Source organism: Budorcas taxicolor, chromosome 11 (genome assembly GCF_023091745.1).
Source record: "Budorcas taxicolor isolate Tak-1 chromosome 11, Takin1.1, whole genome shotgun sequence".
Taxonomy (NCBI): domain Eukaryota; kingdom Metazoa; phylum Chordata; class Mammalia; order Artiodactyla; family Bovidae; genus Budorcas; species Budorcas taxicolor.
The window spans coordinates 60,403,703-60,425,225 of NC_068920.1; the positions used below are offsets into that span (position 1 = coordinate 60,403,703).

Consider the following 21,523-nt stretch of genomic DNA (forward strand, 5'->3'; position numbering starts at 1 on the left):
TGCTGCAGTCGGCGGGGTCGCAGAGAGCCAGAGGCGACTTAGCGACTGAGCAGCAGTAGGGAGAGCTGCTGGCCACAGTGTCAGCTGTCTCACACAGAGCAGTCCGGTGATAAGCACCAAGAGCCTCTGTGTGACGAGTGCAGCGAGAGAGCCTCTCTGTCACGTTGTAGTTGAGTCTCAGCATCACCCTTGAGGACTGGCGTCCTGGACGGGCGCCGCTCGGCTCTGCCGTGTCTCAGCTCGCAGGCTGCTGTGCTGCCTCCCGTTGTCATGGTCTTTTGTGTTTTCTGTGAACAGGTATCACCTCCAGGCTCTCCGGCACCTGTACGTGCTGGCTGCAGAACCCAGACTGCTGGTGCCTGTGGATGTGGACACAAACACGCCCTGCTACGCCCTCTTAGAAGTGACCTATAAGGTAGTTGTTGCCTTGTTACTTTTTATTGCCACTCATCCGTCTTTGCACATCAGAGTTTTTTGAAAGCGTTGTCCTTTAATAGTGACAATAGTGAGTTGTGTTCTCCTAAAAATTAAAGCCTCCACAGTTAATGTACATCCTGCCAGGCCGTTCAGGCTCATTTGTAGCCTTCAGATGTAATAGTTTAGGGACTGTCAGCTGCTCTTTGGTTTTTAGAGCTTGTAGTTTGTAAATCTGTTATCTTGACGTAGCTGACAGTTGCGCTCCAGAGAATGAAGGGAGTTAGAGTAATTTCTGGACGTCAGCCTAGTGCTTCAGAGTGTGTAATGAGAGAGCTTTGATTTACGTGCGTGCACAGATTATGAGCCATTATGTCCTTCCTTCTTTCCGGGCTTCTCAGGCGGCTCAGTGGTGAAGAGTTCATCTGGCAATGCACAAGACACAGGAGACGTGGGTTCGATTCTTGGGTCGGGAAGATCCCCTGGAGGAGGAAATGGCAACCCACTCCAGTGTTCTTGCCTGGAGAATCCCATGGACAGAGGGGCCTGGCGGGTTGCAGTCCATGGGGTCTCACAGAGTCTGACACAACTGAGCGCGCATGCACATCCTCCCTTCAGAAAATTGTTCAGTACCTTCTGTGTATCAGAACTGTGCTAGGGAGTTCCCCGGTGGCCTAATGGTTAGGATTTTGAGCTTTCACTGCTGTGGCATGGGTTTAATCCCTGGTCGCGGGACTGAGATCCCATAAGCCATGTGGTGTGGTCAAAACAAACAGGAAAACAAAAAAATAACAAACCCCAAAACTGCTAGGTTCTGGGATACAAAGTTGAGGTGACTGTCATTTTCCTTAAGGAATGTCTGTCATTGAAGAGTCAGGCTTGGATTCAGTCAGAGTAGCCTGAGATAATTGGAGGTTTGTGTGGGGCCGGGGGGAGCTGACACGTGCTGTTATCAACACTCCTGGCAGTTGGGAGGCCATCATGGTAGACACGGTGTCTGGACTGAGGTTTGCCGGCCGAGCCGGGCACGTTCCTGGCAGAGAAGACAGTGTGCCGAAGGCCAGAGGCCTCCTGCAAGGGCAGAGGCGCAGCGCTGCTGGCAGCTGAAGTGCGGGCTCGGAGCCCTGGGAGGCGGTGCGGGCTCTGCGAAGCACAGTAGATGGTAGCCCGTCAGACTTGAGTATCAGAGGGGATTTCATGCTGTTGACAGTCTGTCTGCAACCTGCGGGGAAGGGAAAGCATGCAGTGGTGAATGTTTTTCATACTTTTCCCCTAACTATGTAGTAAATGGTGACTCTTCTGTTTGTGAAGGGCACTCAGTGGTATGAGCAAACCAAAGAAGAATTGATGGCCCCCACCCTTCTTCCAGAACTCCACCTTTTAAAACAGGTGAGTAGGATATGAATAGAGAGATTTATCAAGGGCAGATTCAACCAGGATAACAGCATTAAAGATAGCCAAAGAAGAGCCTGTGCATTCTCAGCGTTCTCTAAGCAGTGGCAGGAGGAGTGGTCCTGAGGGAGGGAGAGTCCCCGCTGGGAGCTCTGTGCCAAGTGCCGAGCAGGCCTGAGAAGTGACTCACGCGTTCATTTGGAAATGGGCTTGTTAACCTCTCAGCATCTCTTTCTAGCCCAGTTTATTCTCATTTCCTCGGAGAAGCGTGGGTTTCATTTTATCTACTAACACTTCCCCAGGATTGGATTGACTGTTTACATTTATCTTGGCAGATTAAAGTTAAAGGCCCAAGATACTGGGAGCTGCTCATAGATTTAAGCAAGGGAACACAACACTTGAAGTAAGTGCATTAAATTTCTCAGATGTGTCTGTGAAGGGAATAGAAATCTATGGGAAGGTATAAATGATAATATGAAATGCTCCTTGTCACCCTTTCATCTCATCCAGGACGATATGTAGAGTGTTAAAGAAGATGGTCTCTCTTTTTGAAAAAGCTTGTAGTAGGAAGTAAAATTTTACATTCAGAAGTCAAACCCTAATTATTAATTCACTGAGAAACTTGAGTGACTTAAATTGGGACAGTCATGGACTTGTCTTCTGGAGCAGTAACGAAAGATTTAATCTAAGAAAGTGAAGCTGACTTATCTGTCCACAGAGGGGACTTTGTGACAGTTGGTGTTTGTCAGACCACATCTGCTGTTGCATCTCTTTACCATTTTCTGGTTAGATGGCTCTCATAAAATTAAGATGATGGCTGATTGCTTTTGGTTGGAAATGGTCGTATGCAGATAATTACTTTGATGAACACAGAGTGCTAATAATTTTTATACTTCAGTTAGCATGAAATTAAGTCTTTAAATTTGCAGAAAGTTTAACAATTTGTAACAGTTTTTACAGTATCATCCTCATTTCTGTTTCTCCCAGACTATAAATAGCTGCTTTTTGTATTATTCTGTCTTTAGATTTGTAGCATCTTTTTCTTTTTGCTGTAAACCAATCAGTAGGTATTTAAGGGAATACGTGTTAGATAAAATGTCTCCTTTGAAATTCATACTTGAGCAAATAGTCAGAATGCTGCCTTATTTAATAGGTTCCTTGAATCTTGACAGCAGAGAAAAGCAGAACTTGATGATGACTTGTAGGGGCTGGTTTAGTTTCAACACAGTAAATAATCACATAGCAGAAAGTGGTGAATACTGTGTCTCATGTGAAATAGTATTGGGAACTGCATTTCTAGGCAACAACTCCCAGTAATACCTTGTATTAAATCCATTCTTGTTTTCTTTCAGGTCCATTCTTTCCAAGGATGGGGTTTTATATGTTAAGCTCAGAGCAGGTCAGCTCTCCTACAAAGAAGATCCAATGGGGTGGCAAAGTTTATTGGCCCAGACTGTAGCTAATAGGAACTCTGAAGCTCGGGCTTTCAAGGTAGTGTGATTGGTAAAAACTGAAGGATATTCTCATCAGAAGAAAAAAAAATTGTAACTAATTGTGACAATGGATGTTAGCTAGACTTGTGGTTGTCTTTTGTCAGTATGTATAAATATCAAATAATTGTTGTGCACCTGAAACTAATAAACTGTTCTATATAAATTATATCTCAATTAAAACAGAAACCATAATTGAACAACAAGAGGGAATAGGTTCAAATCCTCCTACTCCACCCAAAGCATATACTTCTTCATAACATTTGTGGTGCTGTTTAGGTAGATCCACTCGCTAACCTCAGCAGATTATGAAGACTGAACGACCTGGGGCCTGTTGGCTGTTCATGTGATGGCTGTTATATAATACAGGCCACCTGCCAGAACTCAAAGGATGATTTATATTTAGTGGCAGAGACAGTCAAAATACATCTTAACGCTAAAAAATGTTTAGCTTAATAGTTAATCCTCAAATCCGTTAAGATTTACTTAATTCATGGGAAAAATTTAAGAAGTTTTTTTGTAAGGTAGCACTTTTGAGTTCTTATGACTGAGTATTTTATAGTTTCCAGAGAATCAGTTGAGGTAGTTTACATCAGTGAATTTTGTTTGTCAGTATTCGAAAGGATTTGGGGGCAAAGTTTAACTTGAATTAGCACTGTTGCTAATTAGCACTAAACCAAAGTGAATGAAGGTGGAAGTCACTCAGTTGTATCTGACTCTTTGCGGCCCCATGGACTATACAATCCATGTAATTCTCCAGGCCAGAATACTGGAGTGGGTAGCCTTTCCCTTCTCCAGGGGAATCTTCCCAACCCAGGAATCGAACTGGGGTCTCCTGCCTTGCATGTGGATTCTTTACCAACTAACTTATCAGGGAAGCCCGATATAAACCAAGGCCCATCTCAAAGACCCTAATCCAGTTTGTAAAGAAAATAGATAAGTTTAGGCTTGAGTTTTCATGGGGCAAGTATATGAAAATTAAAAGACCATCTCCATTTCCTGCCTGCCCGGAGTTCAGAAGTAAAATATAAACCTCAGTGGAAAATGGTAAAACCTTCATATTCCATTTTCAGTCTTGAACCTTGAGTGATATTCCTTGTCACCCTTTTTCCCCAGTTTTTTTTAAAGTTGTAAAATACACATAACATATACTGGGTTACCCTTTCAAGTGTATAGTTCTCTGGTACTAAGTACATTCATGTCGGTATGCTAGCATTACCATCATCCGTCTCCATGACCGTCTTTATCTTGCAGAGCTGCATCTCTGCCCCGTTAACACTGACTGCCCATTCCCTTCTCCCCAGTGCCGGGCAGCCACCATCGTACTTTCTCTTTCATAACTCTAGTGGCCTTATGACAGCATTTGTCCTTCTGTGAGTGCCTTGTTAGAGTGATAATCTTTTTTCCTTAATCTGTTCAGAAATAATTCTAGTTTCTGATTTGCCTTTCAGTTAGTTTAAGAAGGAAGGGAAAACCTTTTTGGGGTGACTTCTATAAGAAACATCTGGTTTTAATCTGCCCTTTGATAAATCAGTAGCTCATGGTAGCTTATGCAATATATTTCTTAAGTATGACATCCCATATATGTTTAATCTGAAAAGAGGTAATACAAATGAACTTAAAAAACAGAAACAGACTCAGAGTCTCCAAGAACGAGCTTATGGTGCCAGCGAGAAAGATAGAAGGAAGGGATAGTGAGGGAGTTTGGGATGGGCATGTACGAAAAAAAAGAAGTAAGCTGATATTACTAAAAAAGAAAAGAAAGACTTTCAACCTAATAGGTTGATGAACCTCTAGCAGCCTTGGGTTCTGTGGAAACATTGTGTGAAAAAAAAAAATAAAGTAGATTACAGCTGCATACAATCTGAGTAGTAATGAAAAGAATCTTTATTATCTCATGTATACTTGTTCTTTATTTTTTTTTAGCCTGAAACGATTTCCACATTCACTTCTGATCCAGCACTTCTGTCATTTGCTGAATATTTCTGCAAACCAACTGTGAACGTTGGGCAGGTATGTATTATGTGGTTTGCTTAGCTCCAAGACTAGGCTTTGTTTCTATCTTCAGACCACCAAAAAAAAAATCCAAAATATCCTTATCTGTCTTTGATGACATGCCTTAGGCACACTGAATGATTTTTGTTTGGCAAATATAAGTTTTTCATAGTCTAAAACTATTAAATTCAGTAATTTCCTACCTTAATAGTAGAAACAACTTAAAATTTCTGAGATTAATTTTGATCACTGGTATTTATGTATTCTTGTAATGATTCTTGTTTCTTTTTATTTTATAACCCTTTTTGTTGGTCATAAGGCTGTTCTCTTCAGGAATCTAAGGGTGCTTGCTAGTAGATTCTTTGATTTATCTATCATCTCAGTTGGCAAGGACTGGATATAGGAATTATATGATCTGGATTGATGGCCTATTGTCTGCAAGTGTGTGTGACCTTGGAAAAGTTTTTCAGTCTTTTGAGATGTCATTTCCTTATTCCTAAAAGTGGAATTATAATATAACCTGCCTTACATTGTTGTTTTGAAAGTAAAATGACAGAACCTTCCTGCCTCTTATTTATTGACTCTTCATTGTGTGTTAGGCACTCTGTTCAATATTCTTTATAATTTTTCTCATTTAACTCTGACCCTGGGGGTAGGTACTTCCTGCTGAGAGATACTGCCACTTAGACCTGTCACATACCCGAGGTCACATAGCCAGTAAGGACTGGGGCCTGTGCTCAGCTGAAGGCCACAGGTCTCTGCTGAAAGCCCATGCCTGCCCTTGACCCCAGGTGGGCTTGCTATGCCACCGCCCCAAACCTGTTCTGCTCAGTGTTTCTGCTGCATCTTGGTGGCTGCAGGGTGCCCCTTCTGGATCCTGTTCTTGCCAGCCCACCCCATGGCATAGCTCTGTGATGCCCTGTGTGCTCGTGTTACCCAGCTTCTTTCATTCCTCCGTAGCACTTAGAGCCTTAACTGTTTCTTGGAACTTAATTTTGATTGTATTTTTATTGGTGTTTAATATTGCATGCACTCTGATTTTATAAAGACCTAGCCTTTTTTACCCTTTTATATCATTCACTGCAGAATGTAAGATTGGGCCATGATACTGACTATACAATTGTTCTTTGATTTGGTTTTGGAATACACGTTGTTGTGCTACAAAAAGATTCTGACTTTCCACAGAAACAGGAGCTTCTGGATCTCTTCTCTTCAGTCCTCTACGAATGTGTGACTCAGGAGACCCCAGAGATGTTACCTGCGTACATAGCAATGGATCAGGTATGGTTCAGAAAACCTATCCTAATTCTGATGAGCATTATCCTGTATTTCAAATAACATGCCAGACAATACAGTAAGATTTCCTCTCTGTCCGTCTTTTTAGTTTCTCATTCGCTTTTAGAATCTCACAAAAGGAATTTCTGTCAAAGTTGCAAGCTCTGTATATACCAGAAGCTTAGAGTTTATGATGACAAATAGGCTCTCTCACTCTAAGGGTTCCCATTCTCCCCTCTGGCCTCTTCCTCTGACCAGGAGAGCGTGCTTTCTCCCTTTCTCCCTTGCATCCTCGTGTGGTCTCTTGCCTCCCTCCTGACAAAGCCTTTTCCTGGAAAAGCTTATGCAAGTGAGCAGTAAGTGAACAAACAGTGCCCTGGTGGTGGCAGTCATGTGCAGTTACACCTGGCGATTAAGCTCACAGAAGTCACAGTGTCAGCATGTGGGGGTTTAGGGAGCTGGAGTTCATTTTAAAATTTCTTTTGTGTTATTGTTGCTTTAAATTAAGAGTCTAAAAGGGGTAATGCAGAAGATAATGCTCAACAGCTTTCCTAAAGGATTGAACTTATTTATTTTCTTAGGTTATTAGTAATTGTTGTTTTAATTAATAAGTCTTCTGTCTCTTTTGCGACCTCATGGATTGTAGCCTGCTAGGCTCCCCTGTCCATGAGATTTCCCAGGCAAGAATACTGGAGTGGGGTGCCATTCTTTCTCCAGGGGATCTTCCTGACCCAGGGGTCAAAATCCCATCTCCTGCATTGGCGAGCAGATTCTTTACCACTTAGCCACCTGGGAAGTCCTATTTAGTAATACATATTGCTTTTTAATACTGTCATATCATTGAGACTCAGATTTGCCATTAAATTAAGGCAATAGCTTTCTGACTTGGCTAAAATTTATCTGGGAAATCTTGACAGTACAGATCTTCAAGTCCCCTTATACAGTTACTGAATCAGAATTTCTGAGATTTAAGTCTAGGATCTGTAGTTTTAAACAGCTCAAGTGACTATGATATAATGAGTTCACAGATAAGAATTTGGGACTCAATGTCAAAGGAAGTAATTTCTAATGGAAAGAGAATCTCTACTAAAGAACTGAGTGGGAAAATGCAGGAAATAATTCCCCAAAACCTGTTTTGCAAACAGTCTTAATTAAAAAGGCCAGTTCCAGAATCACCAAGTGGGCCTAGAGTGCCCTGATTGTCGGGCATCCACCTTTCTCGGTTGGTAAGTATGTGATGCCCACACCAGTACTGCTTCTCACGGTGTGTCTGTGTACAGCAGTCAAGTCATGAGTGGTGTTTTCCAGTTGATGGTTGAGAGTGTGTTCTTTTCTTACACTCTGAACTTTTACCTCTTTGCAGTCACAGGCAGGTACCTATAGTGGAACATCCCTCTGGTTGCAGCCATGGTGACTTTTGCAAATGGCCCCCAAGAACAGTCTTGTTGATAATACAGGTTTTGCCTCCTGACCCCTGGGATCCCTGGCCTGATCGCGGACATATCATTGTGCCAACTTGGGTTTCCCAGGGGGGACCAGCTGTAGACCTGCTGGGTCTTCATTCCTCAGAGCTGTTGAGCCAAGAATAAGCTTCGTTTGCCTTCACCATTTTTTATCTGAAGGCTGTTCATGTTCATTTTGAACAGAATGACCGTGTACCTAAACCCACTAAAGGGCTTCTCTGTGGGGCAGGCTGCATCAAACACAGAGCGAGCCTCCCCGCTGCCCTTCCTTGATCTCATGACCATATTAAAAAAATACTCCAGTGTACAACTCCAAGGAAGTGATGGATCTTCACTCTTTCAAGTGGATTTCTGTTCTTCTCTCTGCAAGGCTGTAAGAAGACTGGGAAGAAGAGAAATGTCTGAGACATCTGACCTCTGGCAGATCAAGTTGGTGCTGGAGTTTTTCAGCTCCAGAAGCCATCAGGAACGGCTGCAGAACCAGCCTAAGCGAGGGCTCTTTATGAACTCGGAATTCCTCCCTGTTGTCAAATGCACTATTGACAACACTCTGGACCAGTGGCTGCAAGGTGAGAACAGCGTTGCACCCCTTGTCCTTCGAGCTGCACGGGGTCTCAGGGGTTTCTGTTTTAACCTGTTTTCCTTGGTAAGCAGGTTAAGTCCTAGTACAATCCCAAATGGCTGTAGATGTCATGTTTCCAGTTAGGTGAATTACGCTCTGATTATCTGCTCTAACATTTTTTGCAGATAGAAAGTGAGATTTATTTACTCACTTATGTACTTGGGCCACGCTGTGTGACATGTAGGATTTTTAGTTCCCCAGCCAGGGATCCAGCCTGCGCCCCCAGCATTAGGAGTTCTGAGTCTTTTGTTTTGGTTGCACTGGGTCTTTGTTGCTGTGCACGGCTTTCTCTAGTTGCAGAGCCTGAGGGCTACTCTTTGTTGCGGTGCTCAGGCTTCTCACTGGGGTGGCTTCTCTTGTGGAGCATGGGCTCTAGGAATACAGGCTTCAGTAGGGCTTAGCAGCTGTGACTCGAGGGCCCTAGCGCACAGGCTTGGAAGTCGTAGGGGACAAGCTTAGGTGCTCCACAGCATGTGGGATCTACCCGGACCAGGGATCGAACCCATACCGCCTGCGTTGGCAGGTGGATTCTTATCCACAGAGCCACCAGGGAAGTCCAGGAGCTTGAAGCCTTAAGCCCTGGACCACCAGGGAAGTCCTGACTTCTTTACCAGGTGTATTTAACTCTGCTCTATAATCATGGAGAGAATGTATAATGTAGCATTTTAAATACCACTTGATGCTTAGAAACTTGTTTCATCTTTTCCAGCTTCAGATCATGTTTCTTTCCAGTGCCTCTCTCTCCTGTTTCTTAGGGGTGTGGTGTGTCCCCTGCCTGACCCGTTTTTCCGCCTGCATCCTGTGCACACTGAAAACTTGATGTGAGTTTAGAGTGAATGCTTGTTTCACCAGTTCCATGAGTCAGTCGCTGAGGACCTGGGACTTCTCAGTAGAAGCTCTGCCTTGTGATTGCAGGGAGAGTGTGAAGTTATTCCTGACAGTGTAGAAGTGATTATGGAGGCAAGTGATGGGGCCTTTTGATGTGTGAAAAGCTGTCTAATACGTGATACATGCCTGAAATCCATTTTTAGTACTTAACTCCTTGATCTTTTTATTATTTTCAGTTCTGATGCTTCCAAAACATACTGGACAGCAACTTGCTTTGAGTAAATGCTGACCCTCATAATAGCAGTAGTAACAGCTTTTGATTCTATAACATTGTTAGAAAGTGGTAGAACCTAGGGATTTGACTATAATTATGTTTGAAGCTGTCTACCTGTTCACTACACCTGGTTGGGGCTCCTCGGCCTGCCCCGCCCCCAGCCCTGAGGTGACTTGTTTCTCCAAGGTCCCAGCTGCTCTTGCTTTTTCTCTATTTTATTTAGATAGGAAATGGAAATAAGGGGGAAGGGGAAGAAGGTTAGCTTGAGCCTGTCTTCACCCAGCTGTAGAGTCAGGGTAGGTTCTATCCAGTTACTGGAGGGTCAAGGTCAAACGGGCGCAAGGGAGTAGGGAAAAGGACGTGCGCGAGAGAGGAGCGAGCCCACCAAGGCCCCAGCCCGAGGAGGGGAAAGGGGGAGTGGTTCTTGACAAACACCAAAGGACCCCCTCGCTCCCCATTTCCCATCTGTCCCCATCTCTCCTCCTGAATTAACACACAAGCTGTTTCTTTAAAAAAAGTTTCTGAAAAAATTTAATTGTAAGCCAGATTGTGAACGATATATATGCTGCCGCTTGCTGCTGCTTAATCGCTTCAGTCATGTGCGACTCTGCAGCCCTATGGACTGTACTATGCCAGGCTCCTCTGTACATGGAATTCTCCAGGCAAGAATACTGCAGTGGGTCGCCATTTTCTCTTCCTGACCCAGGGATCGAATCTGGGTCTCCGGCATTGCAGGCAGATTCTTTACCACTGAGCCACCAAGGAAGCCTGAGGGATATGTGTATGGAAAACAGCAATTTCAAAGTCCCGTGTTTAACACCTGTGTCTGCTCTCTGATTTCCTCTTGAGATTTGAAAAGGTCATAAAGTTTCAGAATTTCTAAAAATATGAAAATCATTTTGTTCTCATGTTTGGAAAAAATACCTGTTATTTTATAGATGTTGCTGTTCTGGTTTTATTCAGTTTTGTGTTTGTTCACCCATAACGGGCCCTTGCTGTTGACAAGAAATGAGTCCCCAAACCTTCACAGATTCTCTGACACGCACGTGTCCTATAATGTAGTGAGGCTCCGGCAGTGACTAGAGCGCTCTCTAAAACATCCCTGACTTGATTTCTCCTCCCTCCTTGTTAGAACGACTGGTGGTTTACAGTGTTGTTCTGAGCCTTCACCAGATTTGTCTTGCCACTCTGATTGCCAGCAATGTGTATTTCTTTATTTTTTTTAATTGAAAAAGGACCGTCACTTAAAAAAACTCTTTGGTATGTGGTCTCCTCTCGCGGATACCAGCAGCTTTGGGGTAGAGAAGAGTAAAATAAGTGCAGGTGCAGGGGCTGTGCGGCAGCGCTGGGAAATGTCAGTTGTGTTTGTGTCTCAGTGAAATCACAGGTGACGTGGACTTTTAAGCTCGCTCACTAGTAACCCAAACTAGTGCAGCGGATTGATCATATTTTGTTGCTGTTTTGTGATTTATCTCAATTAGATTTTAATCTTGAGCAAAGAAAATTGGGTTTAAAGTTTAAGAACTTAAAATTTTTATTTACTTTTACATTTTATTATGGAAGAATTTAAAGCATAACGCCAAGTAAACATAATAGCATCATAAACCCCATCAGGCAGCTTCAACAGTGTCCACATTCTGCCATTCTTGTATTCTCTGTAACTACCCATTGGCCTGCTGCTATTTTCCAAATCGTGCCATTCTACGTTCCTGCCAGCAGTGGGATGCTTCACAGATTTTGGCATTATCAGCCTAGTTTCAGACAGTCTGCTGAATATGTAGTGGTGTCTGATTGTAGTTTTAATTTGCATGTCTGTGATGACTCATCATGCTAATTATTTTTGTATGTGTGTATTTGTTACTCATACATCCTTTGCAAAATATCTTTTCAAACCTTTATTGTTGCTATTATTTAGCACTAAGCCATGTCAGACTCTTGTGAAACCCCATGGACTGTATGTAGCCTGGCAGCCTCCTCTGTCCGTGGGGTTCTCCAGGCAGGAATGCTGGAGTGGGCGGCCATTTCCTTCTCCAGGGATCTTCCCGACCCAGGGCTCAGACCTGCATCTCCCGCACTGGCAAGTGGATTCTTTACTGCTGAAGTGAAGTGAAGTTGCTCAGTTGTGTCCGACTCTTTGCGACCCCATTGACTGTAGCCTACCAGGCTCCTCTGTCCAGGGGATTTTCCAGGCAAGAATACTGGAGTCGGTTGCCATTTCCTTCTCCAGGAGATCTTCCTGACCCAGGGATTGAACCCAGGTCTCAAACCCAGGTCTCCTGCATTGTAGGCAGACGCTTTACTGTCTGAGCCACCAGAGATACTGCTGAGCCACCAGGGAAACTTTGAACTTTGAAACCTTTAGCCATGTTTAAAATTGGCTGTCTTTTGATTATTGAGTTGTAGGAGTTTTTATATATTCTGGCTGAAAGTTCTTTGTCAGATATGTTTTGCAGTTATGTTCTCCTACTGTATGCCTGGCCTATTTTTTCCAGAGTGTTTTTTGATAAACAGTTTTATATTTTGATGAAGTCAAATTTATCAGTTTGTTTTAGGGTTATTACTTTCTGGGTGTTAAGAAATCTTTCCTACTCTAGGTCATGAAGTTTTTTTTTTTTTTTTTTAGTTTAATATTAAAAGCTCTATAGTTTGATTTTTTGTATTTAGATCTATGATTTGTCTCAAACTGATTTTTTTACATGGTGTGAGATAGGAGTTGTCGGTTTTTTTTCTTTAACTTTAAATATGGATATCTAGTTGTTTCAGGACCATTTGTGCAAATGACTTTTTTTCTCATTGAATTGCTTTGGGGCCTTTGTTGAAAATCAGTGGACTATGTAAGTGTGAGTCTGTTTCTGGACTCAGTTCTGTACCATTGATCTGTTTGTCTTTTTGTCAGACACCCTCTGAATTACTGTAGGTTTAGAGTAAATTTTGAAATTTTGTAGTGTAAATCTTCCTGCTAAAGCAGCATTGAGAAGGAAATTCATAGCGCTAAATGCTTACATTGAGAAAGTCTCAAATCACTAATCTGAGTTCTTCAAGAAATTAGAAAAAGAAAAGCAAAATAAACCCAAAGCAAGCATTTAAGAGCAGGAATCAATGAAATTGAAAACAGGAAAGCAATAGAGAAAATGAGCGAAACAGAAAGGCAGTAGGCGGGAGAAAGTCCTTGACATGGAGCTGAGTGGCTGCGTTCTCTCTTGCCTCTCCTGAGAAGCTGCCGAAGCAGGGCCTCTCTCGCTTCCTGTATCAGGCCCAGAGGTCCCCACCTCCCACCAGACTGACATCCTCCTGTTAGGGCCAGTGGGTTTCTGGTAGTGTTCCTGGCACTCCATCTCCTTCTTAAGGAAAGTGATCTTTCTTGACTTTTGTGACAGCTCGCTCTCCCACTTCCCAGTTGTTAAAAGACAAACAGAAAGCCACTGACCATTCTTTCTGTTTCGTCCCTGTTTGACGGTCTCTCCTTCCTTGCCTTTCTGGGAGTCACTGTTGCCCCCTCCTCTCTCTGCTTCTCTTCTTTTCTGTGGTGGCCAATCCATTCCCTCAGCCGTTCATTCGTAACTCTTACACATGTCGTGAATCTGTCCACATTTTGCCACTTCTGTCCTAGAACAGTGATGTGTTCTTGCCTGGACAAAGACGGTTGAAGCCTCCTGCACATCTTCCTGCTTTTTACTCTCATCTCCCTCTTGCCATCTCTAGTCCGCTGACAGTGGTCTTCTGAAGAGTAAATGCATCTAACTCTCCTGCTTAAAACCTTGCAAAGGCTGCTGATTCAGTTGTGAAAAAAATCTTTACCATTTGGCCACCAGGCCTTGTACGACCAGCGAGGCCTCTGTCTCTCTCCACAGCCTCTTTTTTGTACCACCCGCTCCTCATAAACTCCACTCAGGCCCCCTGGTCCCTTCCACTTCCCCGAAAGCACAGAGCTCTTTCTCACCACAGGACTGGTGAAGGAGCTGCTTCCCATCCCGAGAACCTTTTCCTCTCTTTCTCTGCCTGCCCAACTCATGCTCATTCTCACAGCCTCCATGTAAATATGCCCCTTCCTCCCAGGCCTTCTGTGACCACACTGCCTCAGGCACCTTCCCTGCCATTTTTACTTCTCCCTTTCTCTCTCTCAACCTTTTTCTCTGTGTCAGAACTTCTTTATCTGCAGGTAGCAGCAGGCCTGACTCAGCTTGGCTCAAAGAGTGTTGTTTAGTCGCCGAGTCGCATCCGAGTCTTCGCAACCCTATGGACTGTGGCCCACCAGGCTCCTCTATCCATGGGAGTTCTCAGGCAAAAATACTAGAGTGGGTTGCCGTTTCCTTCTGCAGGGGATCTTCCTGACCCAGGGACTGAACCCACGTTTCCTGCATTGGCAGGTGGGTTCTTTACCGCTGAGCCAGCAGAGGAGCCCAGCTCAGACAGGAGGACACGTACAAACTTACGTTACTGGAAGTCAACAGGGACTGTAGGCCGAAGGGACATCTTACTGCAGTGGCTCCAGCTCCGTCTCTCTGAGGTTCCATCAGTTACGCTCTGTGCCATGACTTTATTCTCAGAGTACTTTTTCCTGATGGCAGAACAGTAACAGTTCTTTGCCACAAGCTGTGCATTTTGCTTAGAGGAAGAACAGAGTTGCTTCTAGGAGCTTTGCCATAAGAATGAAGAAATTTGTTTCCTGCAAGCCTCTAGCAGACTTGTTGTCAGGCATCTCCTTGTGTCTCTGAACTGAAGCTCATGCACGTTCCTTGATCGTTTCTGAGGGCAGAGTGTGTCACTCTCCCTGAATGTCTGTCTGCCTGTCCCTGAACCGGTCACTGTGTTGGGGGAGTGGCACTGCCTGGATAGGCCCAGACCCGTGGTTCTCACAGCATGGGTTCTGGAACAGCAGCAGCAGAATCGCTTGGGAGCTTGCTGGAAACAGTTTCCCTGGCCCGATCCAGGAAATTGTTGGGGTCCACGCATCTGTGTTTTAATCAGTCCTCTGGGTGATTCTGATGCCTGTTAAAGTTTGAGAACCTCTGACCAAGACGCATCAGGATCCAGTCCCCTCACGTGTGAGCGAGGAAGAAAAGGTGGCAGAGGGGGTGTCCGGGAAGACGACTGTGGTGACCACTGCACCTGGATGGCACTCATCCTGATTTGTGGCTAGCACCTGTTTGAGGTTAGGTCTATTCTATCTCTGTCCCCCACACACTCTAAATTCTGCAGTGATGGGCACTCTGGCTGGTTTACTGCAGGAACGTTAATGCCCAGCACAGGAACTGATATATGGTAGGTGCTCAGTGCGTTCTGGATGAGAAAATAATCAAAAGAATTCGTCTCTTGTGCCTCTCAGTTGTGTAATCAGCTGGCTCTGTCCCGTGTGTCTCCCTCACAGCTGGAGGTGACAGGTGTGTGCATGCCTACCTCAGCGGGCAGCCCTGCGAGGAGTCGCAGCTGAGCATGCTGGCCTGCTTCCTGGTCTACCACTCAGTGCCAGCCCCACAGCACCTGCCGTCCATAGGCCTGGAAGGTAACTGCACCTGGGTCCTCTTTTCACACCTGCATTACCCACCGATGGGTTTAGTTTCTTGGTAGGAGGAACTTGTACTGCGTTATTTTCTCAGTTAGATTTTTGGCTTCATTCATGTTTGGGTGTTATTGTTGACAGTTTTTTCCCAGAAAACAAAACCAAAAGACTCTAATAATAAAACTACCTGAGCTTTCCATATGCATAAACCTTTCTTTATTTTCTGAGTTTTCAGTTTATATTTTTAAAAAACACATAATGTTAATTTCTAATATTATAAAACTTCGAAATGATAGCAGTCTAATTTTGTATGTATTTGAATATTTCCATAACAGATTTTGAAGTTTTAGCATCTGACTGTATTTTTCAGACTGTAGAATCAGATACAAAATCTGTCTATTTAATCATTTAAAGTGTAATGACATTATTGATTTCTGGCTGTCTTGAAAACCTCAGAAAAAAATGCACTATTTAGAGACCTCTAGTTGTGGCCACAGTGGAATTTCTTGTATTAGACAGACTCTCCCACACACAAAAAAGCTAATATAAAAGTGGACATCTTCATAAAGCTTAAAGGAATTGGTGGCAACCCTACTAGCTGGACTTGACTGAGGAAAAAGAATTCCTGAGAGAAGGGAAGCATTTGAGAAGCTCCATATTTACTCTGGCATTCTCCCAAAGGCACTTGTCAATTCATTAGAAGAAGTGGAGACCCAGAAAAAAGCAGCAGTGCTGCTGGGCAGAGGAGCTGGAGGTTGAATTAATCATTGCCCAGGCCTAGAACTTAAGGAGCAAAATCCCAGATAGGAGGGAACCATAGGAGTTCAAAAACTCAAAACCTGGGTGCTCTCTGCTCTTGAGGCATTTATCGAACCTTAACCTGCACGCGCACAGGGTAAAACTTAAGGAAATCTAGCAGAAACCAGGATGCTAAAATACGAGCAGCGATTTCAGCAGCATTGTAGTGCCGAGGAAACAAAGGGCAGTGCTCGCAGTCCGCCACGGTGGAGGCTTTGGTAAGCTCCCAGACAGACCAGCCCTAAGACCAGTCTGGGACAGAGCTGATAGAAGAAAAATTAACCTTTATAGGAGGAAGAAAATACCTCTTGAACTTCTGTAATTTTTAAATTCACAGTATCAGTGCTGAATCAACATGAAAAGACATGAGGAAAAAGGGTAATAGAGAAACAGAGTTGGATGTGATCCACATATTGGAATTTTCAGGCTTAGATTACTCCAGTGTCTGGAGTTACTATGACTAATATTTCCAAGAAAATAGAGGAAAGGATGAAGAATTTCACCAGAAATTTGGAATCAGTAAGAAAGAGTTAAAGGGAATTCTAGAACTGAAAAATATAACTAAAATTAAGAATTCGGTATATAGAGGATTGCCTGGCAGCCTGGTTGCCCATGGCCCCGGTTCAGCCTCTGGTTGAGGAACAGATTCCAAAAGCCATGCCAGCAGGGCGGAAGAAAAAAAGAATTCATATGTAGATTAGTTAGCTTATTAGACATAGCAGATAAATGAACTGGAAGACAGGTGTGTAGAAAGTAAACAGATTGAAGCACAGAGAGAAAAATGAGTATCAAATTCAGAAAAGAGAGGAGGAGACATTTGAAGTACAGTGAAGTCAGACATGCGCGTAATTAAGATCCCACAATGAGGAAAGAGAAAAAGAGAAGCAACATTTGAAGAGACAGAGGCTACGAAGTTTGAAAAATGGATGATGGACCCCTATGCAAGATAAATGCAAGGAAAACCACACCTCATTGCAAAATAGTCAAAGCTACTAAACAGAGAAAAAAAATTTAAAACATAGACTTCCTTTTTCATCCAGGATGGAGTAACAGAGATCTGATTTACTATACCACCTGAAACAAAAGAACAAAAAGGCAGAAAATCCTAGACACTGCATATGAATCAATGGCTTTTGTATCAGACAGTGACAAAGAGTGACCCCTAAGAGATGAGAAACAATGAGATTAGCTCTGTGATTGCCCCAGCTAATCGCCTTGACAGTTTCCAGACTGGGGGGTGGGGGAGGGTGGGGGCATGGGGGGAGGGGTGGGACAGGGAGAGGAAGAACCCGGGAAGAACCTGAAAGACTCCGAGAGCTGAGGTGATGAGGCTGAGAATGCAGGGAGCCCAGAGGAGCTAGAGTTTACATGAAGCAGTGCCAGGGAGGAGAGAGCAGCACACAGAGAATGCCAGGCCCCTGCAGACGGGCCTCCAATACTAGGGCGTCCTTGTTGCTCAGCACGTGCGTGTGAAGGCATTTCCCGAGGCTGAGGGGAGAACTGTCCAGATCCCTGCAGACGGGCCTCCAATACTGGGGCGTCCTTGTTGCTCAGCACGTGCATGTGAAGGAATTTCCCAAGGCTGAGGGGAGAACTGTCCAGGTGGACTAGAGGGCACATTCCCAGTTCATGCAGATTCAGAAACAGTGGGAACAGTGGCAGATTTTGTTTTCTTGGACTCCAAAAATCACTGCTGATGGTGACTGCAGCCACAAAATTAGAAGATTCCTTGGAAGGAAAGCTATGACAAACCTAGACAGCGTATTAAAAAGCAGAGACATCATTTTGCTGGCAGAGATGCATATAGGCAAGGCTGTGGTTTTTCAAGCAGTCATGTATGGATGTGAGAGAGTTGGATATAAAGAAGTCTGAGCACTGAAGAATTGATGCTTTTGAACTGTGCTGCTGGAGAAGGCTCTTGAAAGTCCCTTAGATAACACGGAGATCAAGCCAGTCAATCCTAAAGGAAATCAACCCTGAATATTCATTGGAAGGACTGATCCTGAAGCTGAAGCTCCAGTACTTTTTCCACCTGATGAAAAGAGCCAACTCATTGGGAAAGATCCTGATGCTGGGAAAGATTGAGAGCTGGAGGACAAGGGGCTGACAGAGGGTGAGATGGTTGAATGGCATCACTGACTCAATGGACATAAAGTTTGGGCAAACTCAGGGAGATGCTGAAGGACAGGGAAACCTGGCCTGCTATAGTCCATGGAGTCTCTGGGGATCAGACATAATTTAGCGACTGAGCAACAACAGGATCAGTACCTGTTCCCACAACTTCACAATTCAAGGGGCCTTACTCAGGAACATCTTGCCTCAATAATGAGAAATATTTAGCCTTAAACTAAATAGAGTTCTAATCCCACCTAAAAAAATACTAAAAGCACAACACAAAAGGATTAAATCAAGTATTGTGACTACATTCAGGAACAAAGTTCAAGAATACAGAAATATGAAAATATCCAGCAGCCAGGAAGGTAAAATTCACTGATGTCTGGCATACAAAGGAACAGGAAAGCAACTTATAATGAAAGAGGCGAGAAATCAGTGGATGTTAATTAGCAGACAAGGACATTAAAACAGTTCTTATAACTCTGTTCCATACTTCAAAACATTAAGAGATATAGAAGATATAAAAAGAATCTAATTGAACTTTTAGAGATGAAAACTATATTTCTGAGGAGAAAAATACACTGAATTGCATTGATGGCAGATTAGACATTGCAGAATAGAATAATTGAGTTTGAAGACATAGCATTAGAAACTATGCAAAATGAAATGCAAAAACAAGAAAATTATAAAACAGGAACAGAGCATTAAAATGGAGGAAGAAATTCTGGTACTGTAAGTACCCAGTTTACAAGAGATTGAAGTTCCTGAAGAGAAAAATGGGGGAGAGGGACAGAAAAAAACACTTCATGAGAGAACAGCTGGAAAGTTTCCAAGTTTGGTGAAAACTGTTTCAGGAAGTCCAACGAATCAAAGTCTGAGAAACATAAAGAAAGTTACGCTAGGGTATATAATAAATTGTCCAAAAAAAATCTTAAAAGCAGCCAGAGGAAAAGAGCATGTTACGGAGAAACAGAAATAAGAGTGCGTATTTTTCATAGGCAGCATGGCCAGTGATAAGTTAATGGAGTAACATCTGTAAAGAAGTCAAAGGAAAAACACTACACCCAGCAAAAATATCTTAAAAAAAAAAAAAAAGAAGACCACAGAAGCTGAAAGAAATCATAACCAGCAGACCCACACTACTGGAAATGTCATAGTAAGTCCTGTAGACAGAAGGAAAAGAATACCGGATGGAAATACGGATCTACAGAAAGGAATGAAGAGCAGGAAATGGCCACTACATGGCTATGTTAGAAGACAGCTGACTCCTAAAAATGGTAACAATGTACTACTACTGGTGTTTGTAAATTCTGAAAAGTGACATGTGTAAGCACAGCACAAAGACTGGGTGGGGAGAAATGGAAGTGTAGCCATGAGGCTCTTACTACCTGTGAGGAGGTGTGATCTCACGTGAGGGTAAAGATAATACTATAAAGCAAAAAGCAGCCACTAAACATAAGGAAACGGAGCTAGTAAGCAACAGAGGAGCTCTGGTGGAGTCATGGAAAGCACTCAGTCCCAAAGGGGGAAAGGGGAGCAGAGGACAGAGCAAACAGACGACAGATGGCAAGGGGAATGTTCAGGCTGACCACAGTGATGGTCACACCAAGTCTGAATGGTCTGTTAGATTCCATAGTGTGTCACGACACTGGAGCTGTTTTCATAGCTCTTATGCACTTGTTCCCTGTCTTTGGTTTTAACGAGGTCTTAGGAAATCTGTTGATGTTTATTTGCTAAGTCATATCTGACTCTTTGTGACCCTTGAACTGTAGCCCACCAGTCTCCTCTGTCCATGGGGATTTCCAAGCAAGAATGCTGGAACTTGCCATTTCCTTCTCCAGGGGATCTTCCTAATCCAGGGATTGAACCCACATCTCTTGCATTGGCAGGTGGATGCCTTACCTCTGAGCCACCAGGGAGGCGCTGAGCGTATTTATTAATTATATTTAAATAATATATGTATGTAGATAGTATTAATTGTTTCACATAGTTATAAGTCAGTTTCAGAAGTACAGAATGGAATAAATTAAAGTTTTATATCAAGTCATCTCCTAGAGTGTATGAGGGAAATCCGAAGGTAAGTAGTAGTGTCTTTTAGCAGTTGTTTTCAAAGAGAAGAATACCAACTTTAAACGTGATTGTGTGTCTGAAGCTTCCTGGAAAGAGGCTGACTTTGTTGAGTGACGTGTGACCCTTCCCTTCCATTCCATTTCTTCAGGGAGCACAAGCTTCGCAGAACTCCTCTTCAGATTTAAACAGCTGAAGATGCCAGTGCGGGCCTTGCTGAGATTGGCTCCTCTGCTCCTTGGAAACCCACAGCCAATGGTTATGTGATCATGGCTGGTGGTAAGCCTACCCTGAAGCGTGACTTCTGCACAAAAAATGTGACCAAATGACAAAGCTATAGAAACCGTTCTAAGTTTTATAATATAGCTGTGGGGAATGAGCGGCACAGACCCCAGTGGATTTTAAAATCCAAATGTTTCAAATATCCCAGAGACTCTGTTGCTGTTGGCATTAACGTGATAGGATATATAAAAACGAGTTGAAATTTTACCTTCGTAAATAAAATGTTTTGGATTGTTTTCAAAACCCTTGATGACTAAGATTTTTCGGAGTAGAACAGTGGGCACTGGGGTGCATGCTAGTTTTGGGCCCTCTCAGCTCTGGCGGCTCAGGTGGAGTGGCTTTATGCTCAGGAATGCAGGGTTCTGCAGGGGGCATTACGGAGGTGTTCACTATTTTTTTTTAATCTATTTTTAATTGGAGGAAATTGCTTTACGACATCCTGTTGGCGTCTACCATACAACAGTGTGAATCAGCCATAAGGATACATACACCCCCTCCGTCTTGAACCTCCCTCCACCCTCGCTCTACCTCATCCCTCCACGTTGTCACTGAGCATTGTGTTGAGCTTCCTGTGTTGCACGGTAACTTCCCACTAGCTGTCTGTTTTACATATAGTAATGCATTTGTTTTTAAAAGGCTCTGTTATATAATTTTACTTTCTGCAGCAAGAAAGGGCTTTTATCATTTTCAAAGGTGTCACCACTTGCGAAGAGTTGACTCATTGGAAAAGACTGATGCTGGGAGGGATTTGGGGCAGGAGGAGAAGGGGACGACAGAGGATGAGATGGCTGGATGGCATCACCAACTCGATGGACATGAGTTTGGGTGAACTCTGGGAGTTGGTGATGGACAGGGAGGCCTGGCGTGCTGCGATTCATGGGGTCGCAAAGAGTCGAACACGACCGAGCGACTGAACTGAACTGAACTGAAGAGTCACCATTGTCTAAAGTAAGCTTGTTCATCCTGTGACAGTGCCATAGTATGATGGATCATCTTAAACAGGAGGAG

The 21,523-nt window shown here is 43.5% G+C and overlaps 1 protein-coding gene across 1 annotated transcript in view; it reads left to right on the forward strand.

The window, feature by feature from the left end:
- Positions 1–20,682, forward strand: part of ANAPC1 (anaphase promoting complex subunit 1) — a 94,448-nt gene extending 73,766 nt beyond the window's left edge. Inside the window, exons 40-48 of the mRNA XM_052647575.1 lie at positions 298–415; positions 1,726–1,803; positions 2,142–2,209; positions 3,159–3,297; positions 5,223–5,309; positions 6,477–6,572; positions 8,400–8,598; positions 15,122–15,256; positions 20,385–20,682. Of these exons, the coding sequence (XP_052503535.1) occupies positions 298–415; positions 1,726–1,803; positions 2,142–2,209; positions 3,159–3,297; positions 5,223–5,309; positions 6,477–6,572; positions 8,400–8,598; positions 15,122–15,256; positions 20,385–20,500 (1,036 nt within the window). The 3' untranslated portion in view covers positions 20,501–20,682. The remainder of the gene's footprint in view (positions 1–297; positions 416–1,725; positions 1,804–2,141; positions 2,210–3,158; positions 3,298–5,222; positions 5,310–6,476; positions 6,573–8,399; positions 8,599–15,121; positions 15,257–20,384) is intronic.
- Positions 20,683–21,523: the final 841 nt, after the last annotated feature.